General features: G+C 37.0%; 1 protein-coding gene across 2 annotated transcripts; it reads left to right on the forward strand.

The window, feature by feature from the left end:
* Positions 1 to 250: 250 nt before the first annotated feature.
* LOC103718410 (two-component response regulator ARR14-like) lies at positions 251 to 17,565 on the forward strand. 2 transcript variants are annotated; one of them, XR_015975747.1, is made up of 9 exons: positions 251 to 703; positions 12,797 to 12,949; positions 13,047 to 13,481; positions 13,560 to 13,636; positions 13,881 to 14,043; positions 14,125 to 14,640; positions 14,838 to 15,061; positions 17,097 to 17,208; positions 17,306 to 17,565. XR_015975747.1 is itself a non-coding variant. In XM_088716691.2 (8 exons), the coding sequence occupies exons 1-8, from the start codon at positions 442 to 444 to the stop codon at positions 17,106 to 17,108; spliced, it is 1,842 nt and encodes a 613-aa protein (XP_088572817.1). In that variant the 5' UTR covers positions 251 to 441; the 3' UTR covers positions 17,109 to 17,565. The 2 variants fall into 2 exon arrangements, 1 of the variants encoding a protein (XP_088572817.1); XM_088716691.2 differs by having other exon boundaries at positions 17,097 to 17,565.
* Positions 17,566 to 18,383: the final 818 nt, after the last annotated feature.

An 18,383-nucleotide genomic window follows, 5' to 3' on the forward strand; every position in this document is an offset into this window, starting at 1 on the left:
TTCTCTGCATGCAATCACAACCACAGGTTATATAAGGATAGCCCTAAGAATTTGTAACGTCCAAGAGAGATATTGCTGCAAAGTCCTCGATATGTAGGGAAGTTTTGAACGAAGCCCCTAACTTGACATTACTGCGTCCCTGATATCCCCGGACGCGCTGCGGGTACCCTCCCCGCCCCTCGTTTACTTTAAATACGAAGGGAATTAGAGGTGGGTGTTGTTTGGCAAATGTGTCGCGTGGGGCTATCAGGCCGTCCCCCGTTAGAATAGCCCGCAGGGTCCTCGACAAAGGCTCACTCGGTTTGCCTACCTCCAATCCCAGTCGTCCGTCTCGGTGGCCCCTTGAAATCTCGGACCAATCACCGGCCTTCTGTGTAAGCTCTGTTCTCTTCCCCCACTCCTCCCGGTCGCTTCACCCCTCCGCGGGCTCCCCGCCTATAAATGGAGGATAATGGAAAGCGAAAGAGTCTTCGCCCTCCCTCTCGTGACTCTCGTCGACCTAAGAAATCCCGACCGCCAGAGTCTCCATCGGTTCGTGGATTTCTCCGCTCCAAATCCGATTCTTGGTTACAAGCCATGGTTGCCGAATCTTCTAACGGAGGCCAGTCCCAGTTCCCGTTTGGACTGCGGGTTCTGGTCGTGGACGATGATATCATATCCCTCAGGACGGTGGAGTTTCTCCTCTTGCGATGCGGCTATCTAGGTACGTTGCTCCTTGTGGACTTCTGCTGAGCTGATGCTTCTTTTGGATTTGATATCTCGGTTGCCTCGTTTGATACTTGGTTTCTTTTTCTTGATGTTTCGGTTTGATTTCTTTTCTTGATGGTGAAGGATTTTGTGGTCCAGGAAGTGGGTTTGTTTCATTGTTTGTATAGGTTGTGTAATCTTCTGTCGTAGCTGTTGTCTGAAGTTCTTGCTTTCTAGTCGATTTGTTTGTTGATGAATTCTTTGTCAATCTTATGAGATTATGGTAGATTGTTTTCAGAAGAGTTGTTGCTTCTGGTTATCTGAAAGATAGAAAGAAAGATGACAAGTTTCAGTCGGGTGGAATCATTATTTTAATGTTTGGTAATTAAAAGTGTTCGTTGCAAAATTAGGAAACAACTCATAAAAACTGTCTGAGTTTGTAAAGGACACGCTGGTAAAATTGTTTGGATATCATTAAACTGCATTGAACATATCGTGATTTGTGCACCACCTTTCTGGAAGATAAGTGACGATCAACTTTTTTTGTTATGTAATGATTAATGTATAATTATGTTGCCTTATTTTCATGACTGGATAGCAGAAATGAAGCAACAAGCAAAGATTTGATGCGGCAAATTGCAGTTAAGACCAAGCACTTCATTAATGATGCGAAAATAACATAAACCCTGTAAACACCTCGAGGCTTCCAGTTTGAGCTTTAATTACTCACGAAGTAGTTGCAAAAATAAAAACCGGGTTATTTCATTTAATTTAAGAATTAGAAGGAAAGCAAGTTTCTGTTTGTGAATTCATATTTTTTTCTTTGTGGTAATTGGAAAGGTCCATCGTAGAATGCCAGAACAACTGATGAGAGATTATCTGAGTTTGCAATGTAAGGCACATTAATAAAATTGGTTCAATCTTTTTAAGCTAGATTGAAAACATTGTAATTTTTAACTTGAGAACCTCTTGTTTGGAACATAGTTTATAATCATGTTAAATATAGTTAGTTAAGCTATTTACATAAATTGCTACTAGAGAATGAAGAAAACTAGCAATGATTTGATGTATCTGTTCAATACAACTGACACGATAGGTTTAAGGTTTCATGGAAGTTTATGTACCTGCTGGATAAGGCGAGTGGATATGTCTGTATTGAATGCCTCATCAATGCGGTTCCATCAACAGTGACATAAAAGTGTAAACCTTTGACCATCTTGAAGATTCTAGTCATAGTTTTAATTTTGTATGGACAAGGACATCATTATGGATTTCTTTACTTGGTGTTTAGTTTATTTAACTTGATGAATATCTGAATGACAAATAAACATATAGAGGTTGCAAAATTGTCAAATTGACCTGGTGGTCCTTGGTTTTTACCTCTTTAAAGGCCTAGGTGGAATGCCTATATGCCTAAGCAAGTCATATATAATTCATAAAAAGAAAGAAAAGAAAATCATATTGGTAGGCAATAAGGTTATAAATTTTTTAAATTATGTGACAATGAAATCTTTGATCTACTTACTTTAGTTTTACTTATAATTTTTCTATTAAGTGGTTAAAGTATATAATGCTTATTAGAAACATGGAATGTTCAAGCGCTAAGGGACTGTGTTATAAATGGACCCAAAATCTTTTCTCTTGAAGTCAATTCTTTATTCTTAAAGAGAGAATCATTTAAAAGAATTTATTGCTTTCAACAAATCAAAGAACAAGGAGCCTGCCTGAGACTAAAAGCAGCCCATAGGCAGCTAGGTGCCGCCGAGGTGTCAATGCAGACACTTGGGTGGCTTCCTCAACTGAAGACCTCAAAAGTTCTAGGTCTGTAGGCTGTTGGGCAGGTAGTCACCAAAGTTGCCGTTGTGACAACCTTGAACGATTGTCCAACTAAATAATGGAAGGATCCATTATCAAAATTGATTTGATATTGGATTAAAAGTATTGTGAGTTGTAATTTGTGGAGGCCCTATAAGGAAGATAGTTTAGAATTGTAGGCAGCAAAGTAGGCAGCAAATTTTGAATTACTAATGCAACATAATTGCCACAATAAGTTTAAGGTTCTATGGAAGGTTTAGTTCTTGCTTGGTAAGGCAAGTAGATGTGTCTGTTTTGTTTTTCTTCCCTATTTTGGATGAAAGGGAAGGAAAAACCCCCTCGAATCTATTTCGAAGAAAAGAGCGAACGCAAGATTAACAAGAAGAGGAAAACAAGGGAGAGCTAGGAGGAGAAAAAGAAGAAGATACACTCTTTTGGATCTCTATATAGAAGATTTCAATCCTCAAGAATTAGCTCTTTATTGGAAAAGGTCCATTAGGGAAAGCAGAACCATGCCGAATCGGCTAGTTTGGAGCATACCAAATCAAACCGGTTGGTTATCGACATGGTTCAGCCGGTTAAAATAAGATTTCTAAAAGCACTCGATGGCCCTTTTCAAAACCCTCGGTCCCCTTCAGGATTTATAATGTTGGCACACTGTTCGAAGCTCTCGGTCCCTGTCGACGATGATGATGTACGACAATGACATCCCGACCAGATGAATCTCTATCTCCCTCTCTCTTGGTTTCCATCACTGGATCTGTATCTCTCGGAGCTCCCTATTGATGGTTTGAAGCTCTCAAAGCCCTGGCTTCCCCTCTCCTCTCCTGCCTCCTCTGCTGACCTCTGTTCCTTTGTGAAGCTGTCGTTAGATGCCTCAATCTTGGTCTCTCTCTCTCTCAGATGAGTACGAAGGCCTTGACCTCTCTCTCCCCCTCTATCCCTCCCTCTCTTTGCCTCCTCCGATTCTGGTATGTCGTGGTTCAGTATGTTATATATCAGTACCGTACTGTACCAGTCAGTCACTCGCTAATATGACTCGGTATCGGTTCGGCGAACCCTGGTCCATCAGCTGTATAAAATACTCTAATGTAGGAAGGAGTTACAGTAGAAAGCAGATTTTCTTGTCTAAGGGTACATTTTTTGTGGAGAAAGAATGTTTTGTTTCTTTTTTCCAAATCGAGCAGCATATTGCAACAAGCATCTTCTCTCACAATTTCCTCGTCCTTTTGGCTACTCTTCTATTAAAAAAAGACTTCCAAGGTGCTCTTTATTTTTGAAGCCGCGTTTAATGGAAAGCCAATTCACCTTAAAGAAGGAACAATCTAAAAGGTGGCTAACAATTTTTCAAGGCGTTGGAAGTATTGAGAACTATAGATAGAAGATACCTTCTTTCTAAGAGTGTCCTCGATGTGAGCTTTATTCTTTAAAGCCAACTACATAAAGATGCTTGCTCTCTCAAGAGCTTTCATATTCCAAAGCACCAAAGAGAAAGGGCATATGACAACATTTAGGTTTATGAATTTATAGGAGTTTGCTAGAAAGATTCTTGATGCATGATGCATCCTTGACCCACTCAAGTTATCATTCTACAAGAAGGGAGATAGAGGGCTTAGGATCTCTCTAAGGGACAAGAGCTCCGAGTTTTGTATTCACACCAAGGACCCCAAAGTCTGATGCTCCACTCCCTTCTCTAAGAAGACCTCAAAGATGTCATGCTTGCATTCTTATCCATTGTAATAGAAACAAGTTAGCAAATCCATCAATAGTCTAAGAATAGCATAAACGCTTTAACCATTTCAAAGCTTCTAAATTTAGCTTCATTTTTGCATGAATTACAGGATTGTGTAATAATGTTAAAAAATGGCATCTTGGTGCACGAGGCTCCTGCAACTGCCGGGTTCGAGAAGGGTTAGATGTATGCACCCTTACCCTCGTATACGGAGAGGCCATTTCTGTGTTTTGAATCCATGACACACAGGTCACCATGAAGCAACCTTACTGTTGCCCAAGGCCCGCCCTCTGTAATTGTACATTAGTGTGCTCATGTTTAATAGGGAAATAATTTCCTTTGTTGCTATTAAGAGAAAGACGTTCTCACAATTAATGTGATATAGTTCTTCTTAGGTGTTTTCCACATGACCAATAGCTAACATCAATCATGATAATTCCACAATGCCTTTTTATTCCTTAGCTTGTTATTTTAAGGTCTTGCTGGAGGCCATCGCTTGTCATGGCATGATAATCTCTTAAGACCAAAATAATGAGTACATCCAAATAGTCACTCACCATCAAAACTAGAAAAGTTTCCAATTATACTTGAACCAACAATAACAAGTAGTAACAACAGTCAGAGGGAAACAACCTGATATTACACTGTGCCAGGAAAGCAATTTATGATTAAATTTTCATTAGGATTAAAGACATGCATAACTAACACTTTGCCGTTGAAGAGTCATACATAAGCCACCTAAAAAGTATCATTTAAGGCACAACTAACACTTAGGGCATGCCACAAACTTAATATCATGCAATTAAAGGATGCAACTTGGTTTGTCATTCAACTAGTTTTGGCCTACTCCCTCATTTAAAGGTTTTGGAGCATAACAAATTTCAATTTTGTCCCCGTGGGAAAGGTTAAGGGGGGGATGTGATAAGGAAGTGGGACATGCTTATCAAAGGAAAAGAGAGTTAAAAATAAGATTTATAGTACCAGTGCTGGTATAGTATAGACCGGAGTAATAGAGTACTATACCTACAGACGAGATGCCTGCCAATGCCAGCATAGTAAAATCGAGATGTTGTACCATGCGTTGGCATAGTACGCAAGGGACATTTTGGTGCTGGTACTTTATTGGTATGCTATGGTATAACCGCTACTCACTAGTACTTCAATCCATGGCCAGAAGAACCCCACTCGCAAATTTGAAAGATGGATTATTTGTGAATTGTAAAGAAAAGGGAGCTCGTTTGCTTTGGGTTTGGGTTTCTTGTAATCATGGTTTAGATTGGACTCCATTCTCTTGCATTTTAACATCTTATGACCACAGGCTCACATGGAGGATCTTATGGCTGTGGTTCTCTAGAACATTTACTGGAAAAGCTTAAAGGAAAGAAGTGCATGAGATGAAGTAAGCGAAAGCTTAGAAATGAGGCTTCTTGACGAAAAATGCCATATCAAAGAGGGAAGAGTTCTCCTTGGCTTTTTTCTTCTCTGCCAGTGATTTTCTTTCTTGTAATCTTTGATAAGGTGTAAGGTGATTCTTCTTGAAACTGTTGGTTGATTTACTCCAAGGAATTGTGGGTTGTATGAGGTTCAGAAGTTAAGTTTTTTTCTATTATTATGGATCTTTTGGTGTCTTAAGAATGTGGTTGTAGCCCAAAACGAAACACATAATATTTTAATATTTGCTCTATGGTGCTTCTTATTATTCTTCTTTTTCTTGCTGTATTTTGCCGTCTTTTGCATTAATAGTTGCTCTTAGAGTTATTTATATAACAAAAGGTCAGAAAAACCAAAACCATTGACCTTGCCAAAGACATTCAGTGCTCAACTTAGATTCACGAAATGACTCCTTCATGGGACTCTTCTATAACTATTCATAGGGAATTACCTGTTCACCTGAAGATATGGCTGTTTATGAAGCATCTAAAGGGCAGGCCACAGCCACAAAACATAATAGTTGCTTGGAACAGGCACTAGGATAATATGCAAGCACTGTGTGCATGAGACATCGTATTGTTGAATGAAGTGCTTTTACAAATCAAGCTTGTCCTCTAATATATCCACCACATGCTCCGACATGTGTTTCATAAGTGATTTGCGTAACCTTGTCATTTCGTCTGTTGCTGGATTTTCTGAAAGGAGCAATAAAGTGCAGATTTTATCATTTCATGGTCGTAGAATTCATTACGAAGGCATTATGCTCCCATGATGGACTGCAATCTGCACTTTCTATTTAGACTACAAGACTGCACTCACCTCCATAGGAAAGTGCATGTTGAAGAACATGCTGCAATGCCCTTTTGAATATAATACAAGTGCAAAGCCATGTCCTAGAAGGCCATCACTTGGAACATTGTAGAATTTAAGGACTCACAAGTGTGCTGAAGGTGGTATAGTTGTTGGAGTGATCCCAGTTAGGAAAGGTAAGATGATGCCTTGCATCAATAGCAAGAGGGCAATTACGCCATGCTGCTTCAAAAATTCATTCTAGAGCATTTTTGATAATTTACAATCTCTTATAAATGCATTTTATTTTTTGTGGTTCTCCACGAAATTGAATGCTAATTTTTTTATCTAACCAGATAATATATTTTTTTTACAGTGCAAGTATGGCATACCTGTTAAAACTTAAAAAAATAGCCCGTGCATGGAAACAGAGTGAAAACTAGAGAGGATCAAAGTAGGCTCATCAAATGAGTGAGAAGTTTGTGATTAGCTCACATTTAGCTTGAACTTTAGCTTAATAAGGGCTTGGTTGATTACTAAGCTAAGATTGAGATTTTCTCAACTTGGTCATGTTTAACTCAATGAAACAATCTCTTTTCTTTATACATACATACATACATACATATATATATATATATTAACATTTAATCTACCATTTATTAATCAAGTATACTCTTTATATCTATTTATCAAATGTTAACATATTTCATGCAAAGAAAAATGTATCTCAGTTGTTGCACCTCAATCTAACAGACACAACTTTTACTTGTTAATAAACATATAAGCCAATAGATTGAGATCTAACATAGATTAGCTAAGAGTATATAAATCAAATCCTTGGAGGATATCAAATTCTTACAAATCTCTAGAATGAACCAACCACGAGTAGCTCAATTTTGACTCAAGAGTAGTTGAGCCAAACTGAAGATCAATTTAATTATAGTATGTGCTGAGCTTTAGCACAATGTGACATGTGAGAGCTTGGCTCATTTATTCTCCTAGAATAAGGGAGCAAAAGATTTGACATTATCCAAAGTTGAAAAAGTAAAGAAGATAATGGCCATGGAGCAGGATTGGGAGCATGGTCCAAGATTGTATCTAACACCGTAATCTAGTGGATATAGCTACAAATATTAAAACATGCTATTACTGAACCACATTTTTTTATAAAATATGTATTTTGCATTAATATTTGTAAATATTTTTACTTAGTGAATATTGATGTAGTAGTTTCTATTTTTAAATAACACTCATATCCTCAATTTCTTTCCTATAATATTTCTTGTTAATTGAAATGTTTCTTCCCAAAAAGAAGCTAAAACTTACACCAATGCTTTACCCCAAGGATTGCAGAACTGTCTCGAACCGCCCAATTTGGAGCGTACCGAGCCGTGCTGGCGGTGAATCGGGATGGTTCTGACATTTAAAACGAGAAACCGACGGAAGGGGGAGAGGGGGAAGAAAAGAGAGGAAAAGATAGAGAGAGGGGGAGGAAGGGAGAGGGAGAGGGATGGAGGGTCATAGAAGGCCAGAGGAAGGGATCTACCCTCCAGACCTCTATTTTGAAAGAAATAGGGGTTTGTCGGGGCTCCTTTTTTATTTTAAAAATTTTAAGTGAAGTCGGCTTTATTTTGAAAATTTTAAGTGAAGTCGGCAACCCCCTTTCCAACTTCACGTAAAATTTTTAAAATAAAAATGGAGCCCCAATGGACCTCTGTTTCAAATAAAACAAGAGGTCCGGAGGTCAGAGCCCCTCCTCCGACCCTTTGAGGCCCTCCAGCACCCTTTCGGTGCCCTCCAGCAGCCTTCGGAGCCCCTCTTCCCTCTCCCTCCCCCATCTCTCTCTTCCTCTCTCCCGTTCTCCCTCTCTCTTGCCCTCTTTGCTGAGTCAGTATGGGCCCGACACAGAACGACATGGGGGCATATCAAACTGTGCTGCCGACCGACCAGTACGGGCTCTGGTACTGGCACAACGAACCTTGCTTTACCCAATTTGAGAGTAAAAAAGTCTTGCTCTATAACCTTGTTTTAAGGAAACACTTTTTAATGTTTTCCTAAAGTACTAATTTATTAGTAAGAATTACCATCTATGCTGTAAGGTCAAAAAAGAGAATTCTCATTGAATTAATTTCTTGTTGGTTCTTGTTGTTGTATATGTTATTATTAAACAAATCTTGCTTTGGTTAAACTAGAAGGTACATAGTTAAAATCATGGATTCAAAAACTGTTGGAATAGGATGACACCATTAGTATTGTATCATTTTGATGAGAAATTGACACCGGTGTGGGTGCTAGGATGTCTAAACTATCTGTAAGGTCCGTAGCGTTGTTTACTGATAATTCCATTTATACCAATCATTTTGATGAGTAACGATAGTTTTTTATTCTTTTTTATATTTTCAATTTTGGTACATGGGTACTGGTACCTACTTGATGCCCTATAATTCTGATGAAAAAAGGCTATGGGGTTTGGTACTGGTTTTTAAAACCTTGGTTAAAAGTAGGGTTGGAATTAGGCCAGGTTGGGTTGAGTTTTGCTGTTGCTTGGATGGTGTCATGAGGTGTGTATTGACATTATCATACCGAATGTATCGATGCATATTAACATTTTATCATTCTTTTTGATGCTTTCAACTTTGGTACATACCATCAATGCTGGTACCATAGTGATGTTGTACCATTCTAATGGAAAAATGACATGAGGTTTGGTACCGGTATTTAAAACTTTAGTAAAGTATAGTTGGAACTAGGTCGGGTTTTCTTACTACTTGGACTTGAACCTAAAAAGTTTCAGACTTTTCGCCAGGCCTGGGCCCGAATTTTTTATTCAAAGTTTGGCCAAGCCCAAACAATGCTTGAACCCAAGTCTAGCTCCCAAAACGTGCCAGACCCAAGTGAGGGGAAGGAAGAAAGAAATTAGATGTGGCCGCATGGGGTTCCAGGCCCAAGCTTGACCAATGTTTTATTTAGAGCGGGCATAAAGCCCAAATTGAAGCCAACCTGGCTCACTTCCAACCCTAGTTCGAAATATGGCCATATTCAAAAGCTTAGAAGAAAATTATATAACCGCGATACCTCTCACTGGCATATAGGCCTTCTAAGCACTAAAATCATCTAGTTTTTAAAGTATTTTGAACACTTTTCTCACTTCAACAAATATTGACATTGTGTTCTTTGAAATTGGTAATTGAAATATAGTCTGCCGTACCACTTGGTACGAGGTGTTCCATACCGTACTGGGAGAAAACTAGTATGAAACTCGACTTTGAGTCGGTATAAGCCCTATATTGCCCTGTATCGAGGTGTACCAAGGTATACCGAGGTGTGCACGGGCTTATACCGAAGCATACCGACCTATATCGAAGCACACTGAGATAAAAATTTAGAATAATGGTTACAAATCTATTTCGGTATAGAGTGTATACCATACCGAACCAATAAGATATCAATATGGTACTTGGTACCGAGATTGTGGACCTTGAATTGAAATGACTAATTGAAACGACTCTTGGCTTATAATTTGTGCTTCAGATGTTGCGGTTTCCTAAATCACATTTTCCATCTATGGCTCTCTCTTAATCTTAGGGAATTTGGGAGGATTGTTCCAGGGTTTCATGAGCTTTAATTGCAACTCATAGAGTACATCTACTCAAATTTGGAACCTAGCACCAATTCTTAGAGGGATATTGTCATATTGACAATCTGTTGTAAAATCTTGTCCGATATTCTCTTCTTTGTGTTCTGCTAAATAGATGCCATATTAATGGGAAAAGACTTTCATGTTGATCATGAGGAAAGATACCAATGCTTAGCAGTTTTTAGCTAGATCTGACATAGGAGATCTGTCTTTAGCTTTTATAAACTAGATCTGAAGGCTGTCATTGTTCCTAGTTAATTTTTTCCCTTTCTGATTCACCTTAGAATTGTGGATTCTTTTTTCCCTTTCTTTATTTAATGATGTACATAATAGTTTATGAGTTGAGATATGCTTTAAAATAAAATTTTATGGCAAAGAAAAAAGGTTCCTTTTATATGCATAACTCGATGAACACATGCCAGTTTTGTGCATGTAAATACTTGTTTTGAAGCTGACTTTGAGGCTCTACATTATCCTTATACGTGCCAGCTGGTTTTACCAGTATGATGCTTAAAAATGTCGTTAAATCTGATATATGAGTTGGATCATAGCAAGTCATAGTGGTATATTTCTTGAACAAGTCCTATTTGGATTACATATGTTAATTACCTGGTTTGCAGAAAAGAGTTTTTCAAAGAGTTAGATGCTTTATATTGAACCCATGAATTCATTAATTTTGTATAAACATTAACAGTTCATTTATTTTCTCATTTTCACCAAGAAGTAGGGATTTGTTATATGCTGACTTTTGCTCCTTTGGTCAAAAATTTGACTTCTCGAGCACTCTTAAAGTTCGAACAATATGTAATGTAGATTAACTTCTATCTTCATCTATTTAAGCATCCTAAACCAAATAGTACAATACCTATGTTAGCATAATTTTTAGTCATCGTGGGCTTCTTATTCTTGTAATTGTAGTGAAAGAACATAATTCATAGTCAAGGAAATTTAGACTATATAAGGCTTCAACCTTTAAGTTCAAATATTTATATAGGCCTAAGGATTGTAAGCAGCTTTTTAACTATATTGGTTAAGCTGTAATTTTGGTTCTCAATTTTAGAAATAAAAGAAATAAAGTCTGTACTTTGGCTAGGAGAGACTTGTCCATGTCAGGTTCTTAGGACATCCATGTCAAATCAACAGACAAGGTCTTGGTTTTCTTAGCATGTTTTTTACATAGCCCAAGCTGAATTATTTCAATATTTTTTCTTGTTAAATGAAAATATTTCAAAATTATTAAAAAACTCCACATTCTGAAGTCTGATGATAATCATGAGAAGTTGTATTGAGTATTTATGTATCTGACTCACGCAATATAAAATTGTTTCAAACAAATGATGGAAGGGACAATAGCTTATCATCCAATATTAGTCGTATTACTTGTGTATATGGTGACTATTTAGTATGATGAATTGGTTCCTCGATAGAAAAACATAATGTTGAAGTTTGTATACAATTCATATGCAATAAAACAGAAGTATGTGGTTCTTGAAGTTCTGTTCCACACATTGGATAACATCTTTTCAACTCATAACCCAGGTGGCTTAAAACTGGATCAGACAAAGCTGACTTTGGGTAGCAATAAAGTTTCTCTCTCAAATTAATTTGGATGTTCAAATGGCTAGTAAGTGATCATACAAATTACACTATACATAATAAAATAATTGTGATTAACTGATTAGTTGGGATATGGCGGGTAGTAGTAACTAGTTTGTTAACAACAGCATGTGGAGTGAGATGAATATCATTGCACATGTTTAAAGCATGTGCTTTGTTATTAACCAACACCGATAATTTTTGAATAGACACTCGATAACCTATAAATATCTCAAACTAGAATTTTTTTAAACAATAAAATGATCTTGTTAATATGGTTGCAAATATCAGTGGTCTTTTAACAAAGAAAGGAAAATAAAATGAAGGAAAAGAAGAGGATGACTGGTAATGTAGTCATATATCTATAGAAATATATTTATACAGCGTCCTTTACTTTCAAGATTTGTCATATCAGGAAGTCCATATCTTGTTATTTCCAATATCCTGCATTGAAGGTTGTGGATCATAGATGCCTTGAACGTCAAAAGTGGGAATATCTTTAATGTTATGCTGATATAAATCTCTTAATATCAAATAAATCTAGCTTCTCATCAACGTCATCTCTTTGTGTTGTTTGCTTTTTATAAAATGCTAATAGATCAATATGGAAATCCATCTTCGGACTTTTGTTAACAACTTTAACATGATGCTATCACTGCACTACTGGATGGCCTATAAAAAATAAAAATGAGAGCATCTTTTATGTACTTATTCCAACAATTGCTTGAGATTCAGCAATATGAATCTGTTGGCTCAGCAGCATTCTTTGGGACAACCATTTTCACCATCCGGAACTCACTTGTAACTCTTCTTATAAGACTCGTGTTTCGCTCCGTCCACAAGCTTATTATTGGTTTGATTTTAAATTTCTATGTTTGGGTTGTATGATTATTACGTAATGCTACTAGATGGGTATCAAAATCCATTTTTTGATTTCTATGGCAACCTTGCCCATACATAATATGCTGGTGGAAGTTTGATGCAGATTAGCAAGGACTGTTCATCATATCAGTTAAAAGACTTTCTTATATGAAAAATGCTTACTCCTCTTATTTGAAAAATGCTTACTCGTAACCTGTTTCATTGTGCTAATTATGTATGGTGCGCAGTTACTGCAACCCTGAATGCACTTACAGCTTTAAAGTTATTAAGAGAGAACAGAGACAATTATGATCTTGTCATTAGTGATGTTCGGATGCCTGAGATGGACGGATTTGGACTGTTGGAAGCCATTAGACTCGAGATGGATGTACCTGTAATTAGTAAGTGGGCAACTACTATGAATAAAAAAGTTTATTACCTTCGTCACATTTACCTATGATCTCTACATGATTCTTAACAGAAGCAATTTTTATTCAGTGTTGTCCGCAGATGGCGAAGTAAATACAGTGTTGAAAGGTATTGCGTATGGGGCTGTTGACTATTTGGTGAAACCTGTGAGGCTTGAGGAACTGAGGCTCATCTGGAAGCACGTGGTTAAGAAATCATTACATGGTACAAAGGGGGCTCACAGTCTTGGTGACAGGAATAATCATGAAATGGCATTAGAAGATGATCTTGAAGAAGAATTTGATGATAACCATGAAATAGAATTAGAAGATAATCATGATAGGGAATTAGAAGCTGGTCATGAACAAGAATTAGAAGATGGTCATACTACAAAGGTTATGAGAAAAGGCAGAGAGAGAGAGAGATGTAGTGATGGCTCATCAACACAGAAGAAGCCTAGGTTTGTGTGGTCACTGGAGATGCATGCTCTATTCCTGAAAGCTGTACATCATTTAGGCATAGATAGTAAGTAAAACTGAATACAATGCAATCTTCACAGAGTTATTTATGATAGAATCTTAAAAGTATTATTTTGTCTTGCAGGAGCGGTGCCCAGAAAGATACAGGATTTAATGAATGTCTCAGGACTTACTCGTGAGAATATTGCAAGCCATCTGCAGGTCAGTTCATATTTTTAGTATTTCCAAGCCTTTGTTGGTAATGTATATAAGGTCTTCTATATGTCTATCCACACAATTAAATGCACATATCTACAACCACAATTTTGAATCTAATGTTATACATTTGTGAATTATTTGAGGTTATCTCATTTATATAAATCATTAATGTCATGCACCATATTTTTTTTAGAATGGTGTTCTATAAGCAAAAGCAGCTTATTTTTTCCTTTTACTTGTAATACAGAAGTATAGACTGGCTCTTAAGAAGAATGGTATAAGAATGGATCTACAATATTATGGTGGTCTTGGCCCAATTGGATATGGTGGCAGCCATCCAAGCTCTCTTCTACTTCCCTTTAATCAACAGCTCGATTCCAATGTCAGTACTCTTGGAGGTCTTAAAGTTGGTAAGCATCAAAATCAATATGCAGTTTATCCATTTTGTCATTCTCAAAATTCTCACTATAACCTTTCTCAAATTGCACCAGCATGCTTACCTCCTTCAATGAACAATCCAGATAGTGTACACCAACAATTTACAGCAAATCCTCAAGCAGGTCAATTAAGAATGCAACAGTTTGGATATGCATCGAATCCTGATGTAGTGGGAACATCAAATACCCAATCAGGATTCCAGTTCCCGGCCTATCACAATCTCCCCGCAAGTCCAAATCAAGTTGATGGCCATATGCAGAATTCTTTTCATAATCCTTGTTCAAGCAGTGGAAATCCTGGACCAAATTCAGGTCCTCAACCTGGGCTTTTGTCAAATCCTTCCATGATGGGGACATCAAATGCCCCGTCAGGATTCAACAGCTTGAGCTGTCAGTTTCTTACTTCACCAGATCAAGTTGATGGCTCTGTGCAGAATTCTTCCTATAATCCTTGTGCAACCAGTGGACATCCTGGACCAAGCTCAGGTTTCCAACCTGGGTGTTCATCAAATGATTATCATGATATCTTGGAAAACATCACCGTAGCTGAGTTGAATGCAATACTTCCAAGTAAGCAACATAGGGCAAATTCAGCTGCTTATTTTTGAATTACGATGTTGCGAAAATTTATCATTCTTTTCAACTGCACCTGAGCTGAACTGTCCATTTAATTCTAAACATATGTGTCTACAAAATTGCACATATATCTAAATCTTGTTATACTTACAGTTATCCTCTGTTTAACTATAAACTCTTGCTGTATACAGTGCAATATGAGCAGAATAAGTTTGTTGACCACACTGGAGCAGTTATGGGAATGCAAGTTAGTGGAGACTCAGTGGATTTGCAGAGTTGTCCTGATGGAGAAAAATTCAAAGAAATAAGTAATCCAGAATTGACGAAACATCTTTCAGAGCATTCACCATCTGAAACAGAATTTGACATGGACAAGTGTGACTTTATGGATGATATTGATACATTCTTCAAGCAGGTGCATAAGTTCTTAGGCTTGTTTTATTTTAAGCAGTTACCTTTTTTTAACTTTCTCCATGGACTAATCAACTTTACTGAAAAGTCTATATTTGAGACATAGTAATTTTTATTGTTGCTCTCATCTTTATTTGAAATATAGTGGTTAGAGCTACTTGATTCAATCCTCAGGCAGGATCAAAACTCTCCATTTTCGGAGTTAGAAAAAAGCCTTAGTTTAGTTGATATTAATTGAATAGCATGTAATATCAGTGAATGTTCCAGGATCTGGTTAAGAATAGTTTTTGAAGTATTCTTTTATTGTAAACTGTGTATATCATTATTGATAGCAGACTTGATTCATGCCAGCTACAATCACAAGATATGCCAACAAGATTACCATTTCTAGTGCATTTCAAATTTGAATTTGAAATGTACCACTTGAAATTCACAAATGTTTTTATTTTCTGATATTATTGGCACATGAGTTTATATTTAATTTTCTATGTTCTAGCAAACTCCCACAAAAAGATTTAGTTTTTCAGAGAATTATTAATTTATTCTATTAATTTTTTGTTTACAGTATTCTCAAAGCATTTGAATTTTATTCAATCAATTACGCTTATGGTGTTCTCATGATCATGTTCCATCTCTAGCTGCTTTAGACTACTTGGTTCGTCATTTTTGTGCTTGAAAATATCATTGATGATCACTTCATGGCAATGGCTCTAGAATAATAGTAATTAAAATTTTGAACGACTTCTTGTTCTTAGATTGCATTGGACTATGAACAGTTCAAATATATGTTACACTCAATTTTCCATAATTATTGTGTGTCCCAACTCCCAAGTTTTGGCCACAAGAAAAGGCAGTGATAATAATACTTGTTTTTTTTTAGTGAAAAATAAAGGACTTGTTTGGGTCATTTGGCTGTTTCTAATACTTAAAATCATCTTAGGCTTATAATAACTTGCATAGGCTTGCTCTTCAAGGCCAATTTCGTTAAATGTGATGAGGCTTGTGGTTACTGTTGGGCTTAAAATTGAGCCACGTGATGACTTGGATTTGGAAACAATCAAGACAAGCATGTCTCTAATTACTCGAGTATATGATAACATCATATTACTACTGAACAATAACTGTAGTGCGTGATAGTTGCTTTTATGATTCAAGTAAAAATCCTGGAAGCCCAGGAACAAGTAGATATATCAAATGCATGCTATACTTTTTCTTTGTTTATCTTTGATTGAAACCAAATGTTAAGAGAACTTATCTGTTTATTTTCTCTTCACAACTTTATAGATGATTATTTTTTTGTGACATCATTTTGATAACCATGTGTATTAGCAAAATATTTGCATTTGCTGGACTGGTAGATTTGACAGTTCTTACTCTTTCTGCGCGTGATCATGCTTAAATCACATTAATCGAGAACATCCCATATTACTCGATAACGGTATATTCGAGGTTGCAAGGGTTCTTGGTCAACAGATTCAGAAAACCTTAACCCTAAGCTTAACAGACTACAATATTGCCTCCATATAGAAGAATTGCAAGATATATGAAGGTTGATCTTGCTTTGATTGTTGTGATATAATGTCTTTGGAGAGTGTGAACTGTAGATAGCTAGAACAGATTGCTACTCACAGAAGAGATGGACCATCTAAATTTGGTTTACAATAGTAATCAACTCAAGAGGTCACAAGGTGGATAATCGAAAATGCAACGCTACAGAATGCAACTACTTCCCATTGAATTATCTAGCACTGGATCAAAGCTATTGATACTGTAATTAACTGAATTGTAATAGAGTTGGTTATCGCCTTTTTGTCTTGCTATAGAATCCTAGACTTATTTTTCTGCAAATGAAATTTAGAAGGGATAAAGGCCAACTGTCAGCTAAGTACAAGGCATAATATTTGGGGATTTGTAAGGAAAATGCTGTTAATTATGTTGTCACTTTTCCTTGCTGTTCTCAAAGGTTTTCCCCGAGTTTTGTTGTAAATTTTGTATCTCAACTTTTTTTTACAAGCTTTGCCGCTTTGCGTGTGTTTCAGTTTCAACAGTAGCAAGGTTCTCGGGGCAGATGCTGGACGTTTCTGGTCTCACTTTCACATGTCAGCTTAGAACAAGACATATTTATGATTGCGCTTGTAAGCGCCATTCCAGGTTTTATAATCAAGTCATTCTCATATATTTTCACATCAGATTTGGAAAACCTGTTGCTTAGAGCTTGTGACTGTATCTTTCATATATGCACTTGCAGGTATAGCTCAGAAAGTATGGAGACTTGTGAACTGATTGGATGACATGCACATCTAGTGGATGACAGAGGCCCTCAAATTTTTAGATTCCCATTTTTTTTCTTTTAAGAGAAAGTCACACCATTGCGGTACATGTTCCTTGTGGCTCTGTCTGGTAGCTGCCCCTCTGTTTAACTTTGAAACTCAATCCATTTTAATTTGCTGTTCATTAGGTTCAGACCCTTAAAACTATAATGTGAAACAGTGAGACTTATATTTTTGATTTCTTCTTGATACGTCTTTAATTTATGGACATGCTGAAAATCTCAAGGTAAGTTAGACCTATGATCTAACTTCTTTGCTAGCAGACACCATACTTATCAAAAGCAGAGAAGCGGTTAACAATTTCATCTCCAGTAAGTTGACTAAGTTAATTATGGACATTCCAAAGGAACCAAACTACAACTGGGATGAATGTTTAGACTATTATGTGGCAAACTGCCTGTGAAACTACATATCCATTGATCAAATATATTTGGATCTCACACTATTTCATGATTTTGACTGATGAATCCTTTCCAAGTTTAGACCACATGACATCATGCCAGTTCTAAGCCAGGATTTTTTTGGTTGTGAACTGAAGCCTGTCTTCTTTGTTTTAAAAAAGTCTTATGCTCTTTCTTGTTTCTTGGTCCTCCATTGTAGTGTGATGATGGGAGGATACTTTTTCTATTGACATCTTGCACATAATTCATGGTATATTGGGGGCCCTTCTGGATGGCCAGCCAATTTATTCATGTGTTATCTTCCAAGCTAGTGGGAGAATGCAAGGAAAGCAAGAACGAATGACAAGATTTCTGAGAACCGGAAGTTACCCTTCTATATGCCCAGATACTCGAGACTAGAAGAATGCAAAGCTATGTCCCCTTCTCTATTTGCAGCTTGCACCTTCTCTTGAGATTTCTCATGAATCGACCAGCAGCTGGGAGCTCAGCTGGTCGGTACCGTCTTTCCAAGTAAAAGGCCTTGAATTTAAACCTAAATGATGGTGAATAGCCACCATATTATTAAAAAAAAAATGGATCAGATGTTTGGATCCAA

The sequence above is a fragment of the Phoenix dactylifera genome, chromosome 2 (assembly GCF_051530095.1).
Source record: "Phoenix dactylifera cultivar Ajwa chromosome 2, Ajwa_hap1_PhDact_Kaust_v1.1, whole genome shotgun sequence".
Taxonomy (NCBI): Eukaryota; Viridiplantae; Streptophyta; class Magnoliopsida; order Arecales; family Arecaceae; genus Phoenix; species Phoenix dactylifera.

What these genes read in the sequence shown, in the direction of transcription:
- LOC103718410 (XM_088716691.2), top strand. Translation starts at nt 442, where the DNA reads ATGGAGGATAATGGAAAGCGAAAGAGTCTTCGCCCTCCCTCTCGTGAC. An exon ending in GATGGATGTACCTGTAATTA is followed by an intron (nt 12,950 to 13,046) that starts GTAAGTGGGCAA and finishes ATTTTTATTCAG; the next exon opens with TGTTGTCCGCAGATGGCGAA. An exon ending in ACATCATTTAGGCATAGATA is followed by an intron (nt 13,482 to 13,559) that starts GTAAGTAAAACT and finishes TTTGTCTTGCAG; the next exon opens with GAGCGGTGCCCAGAAAGATA.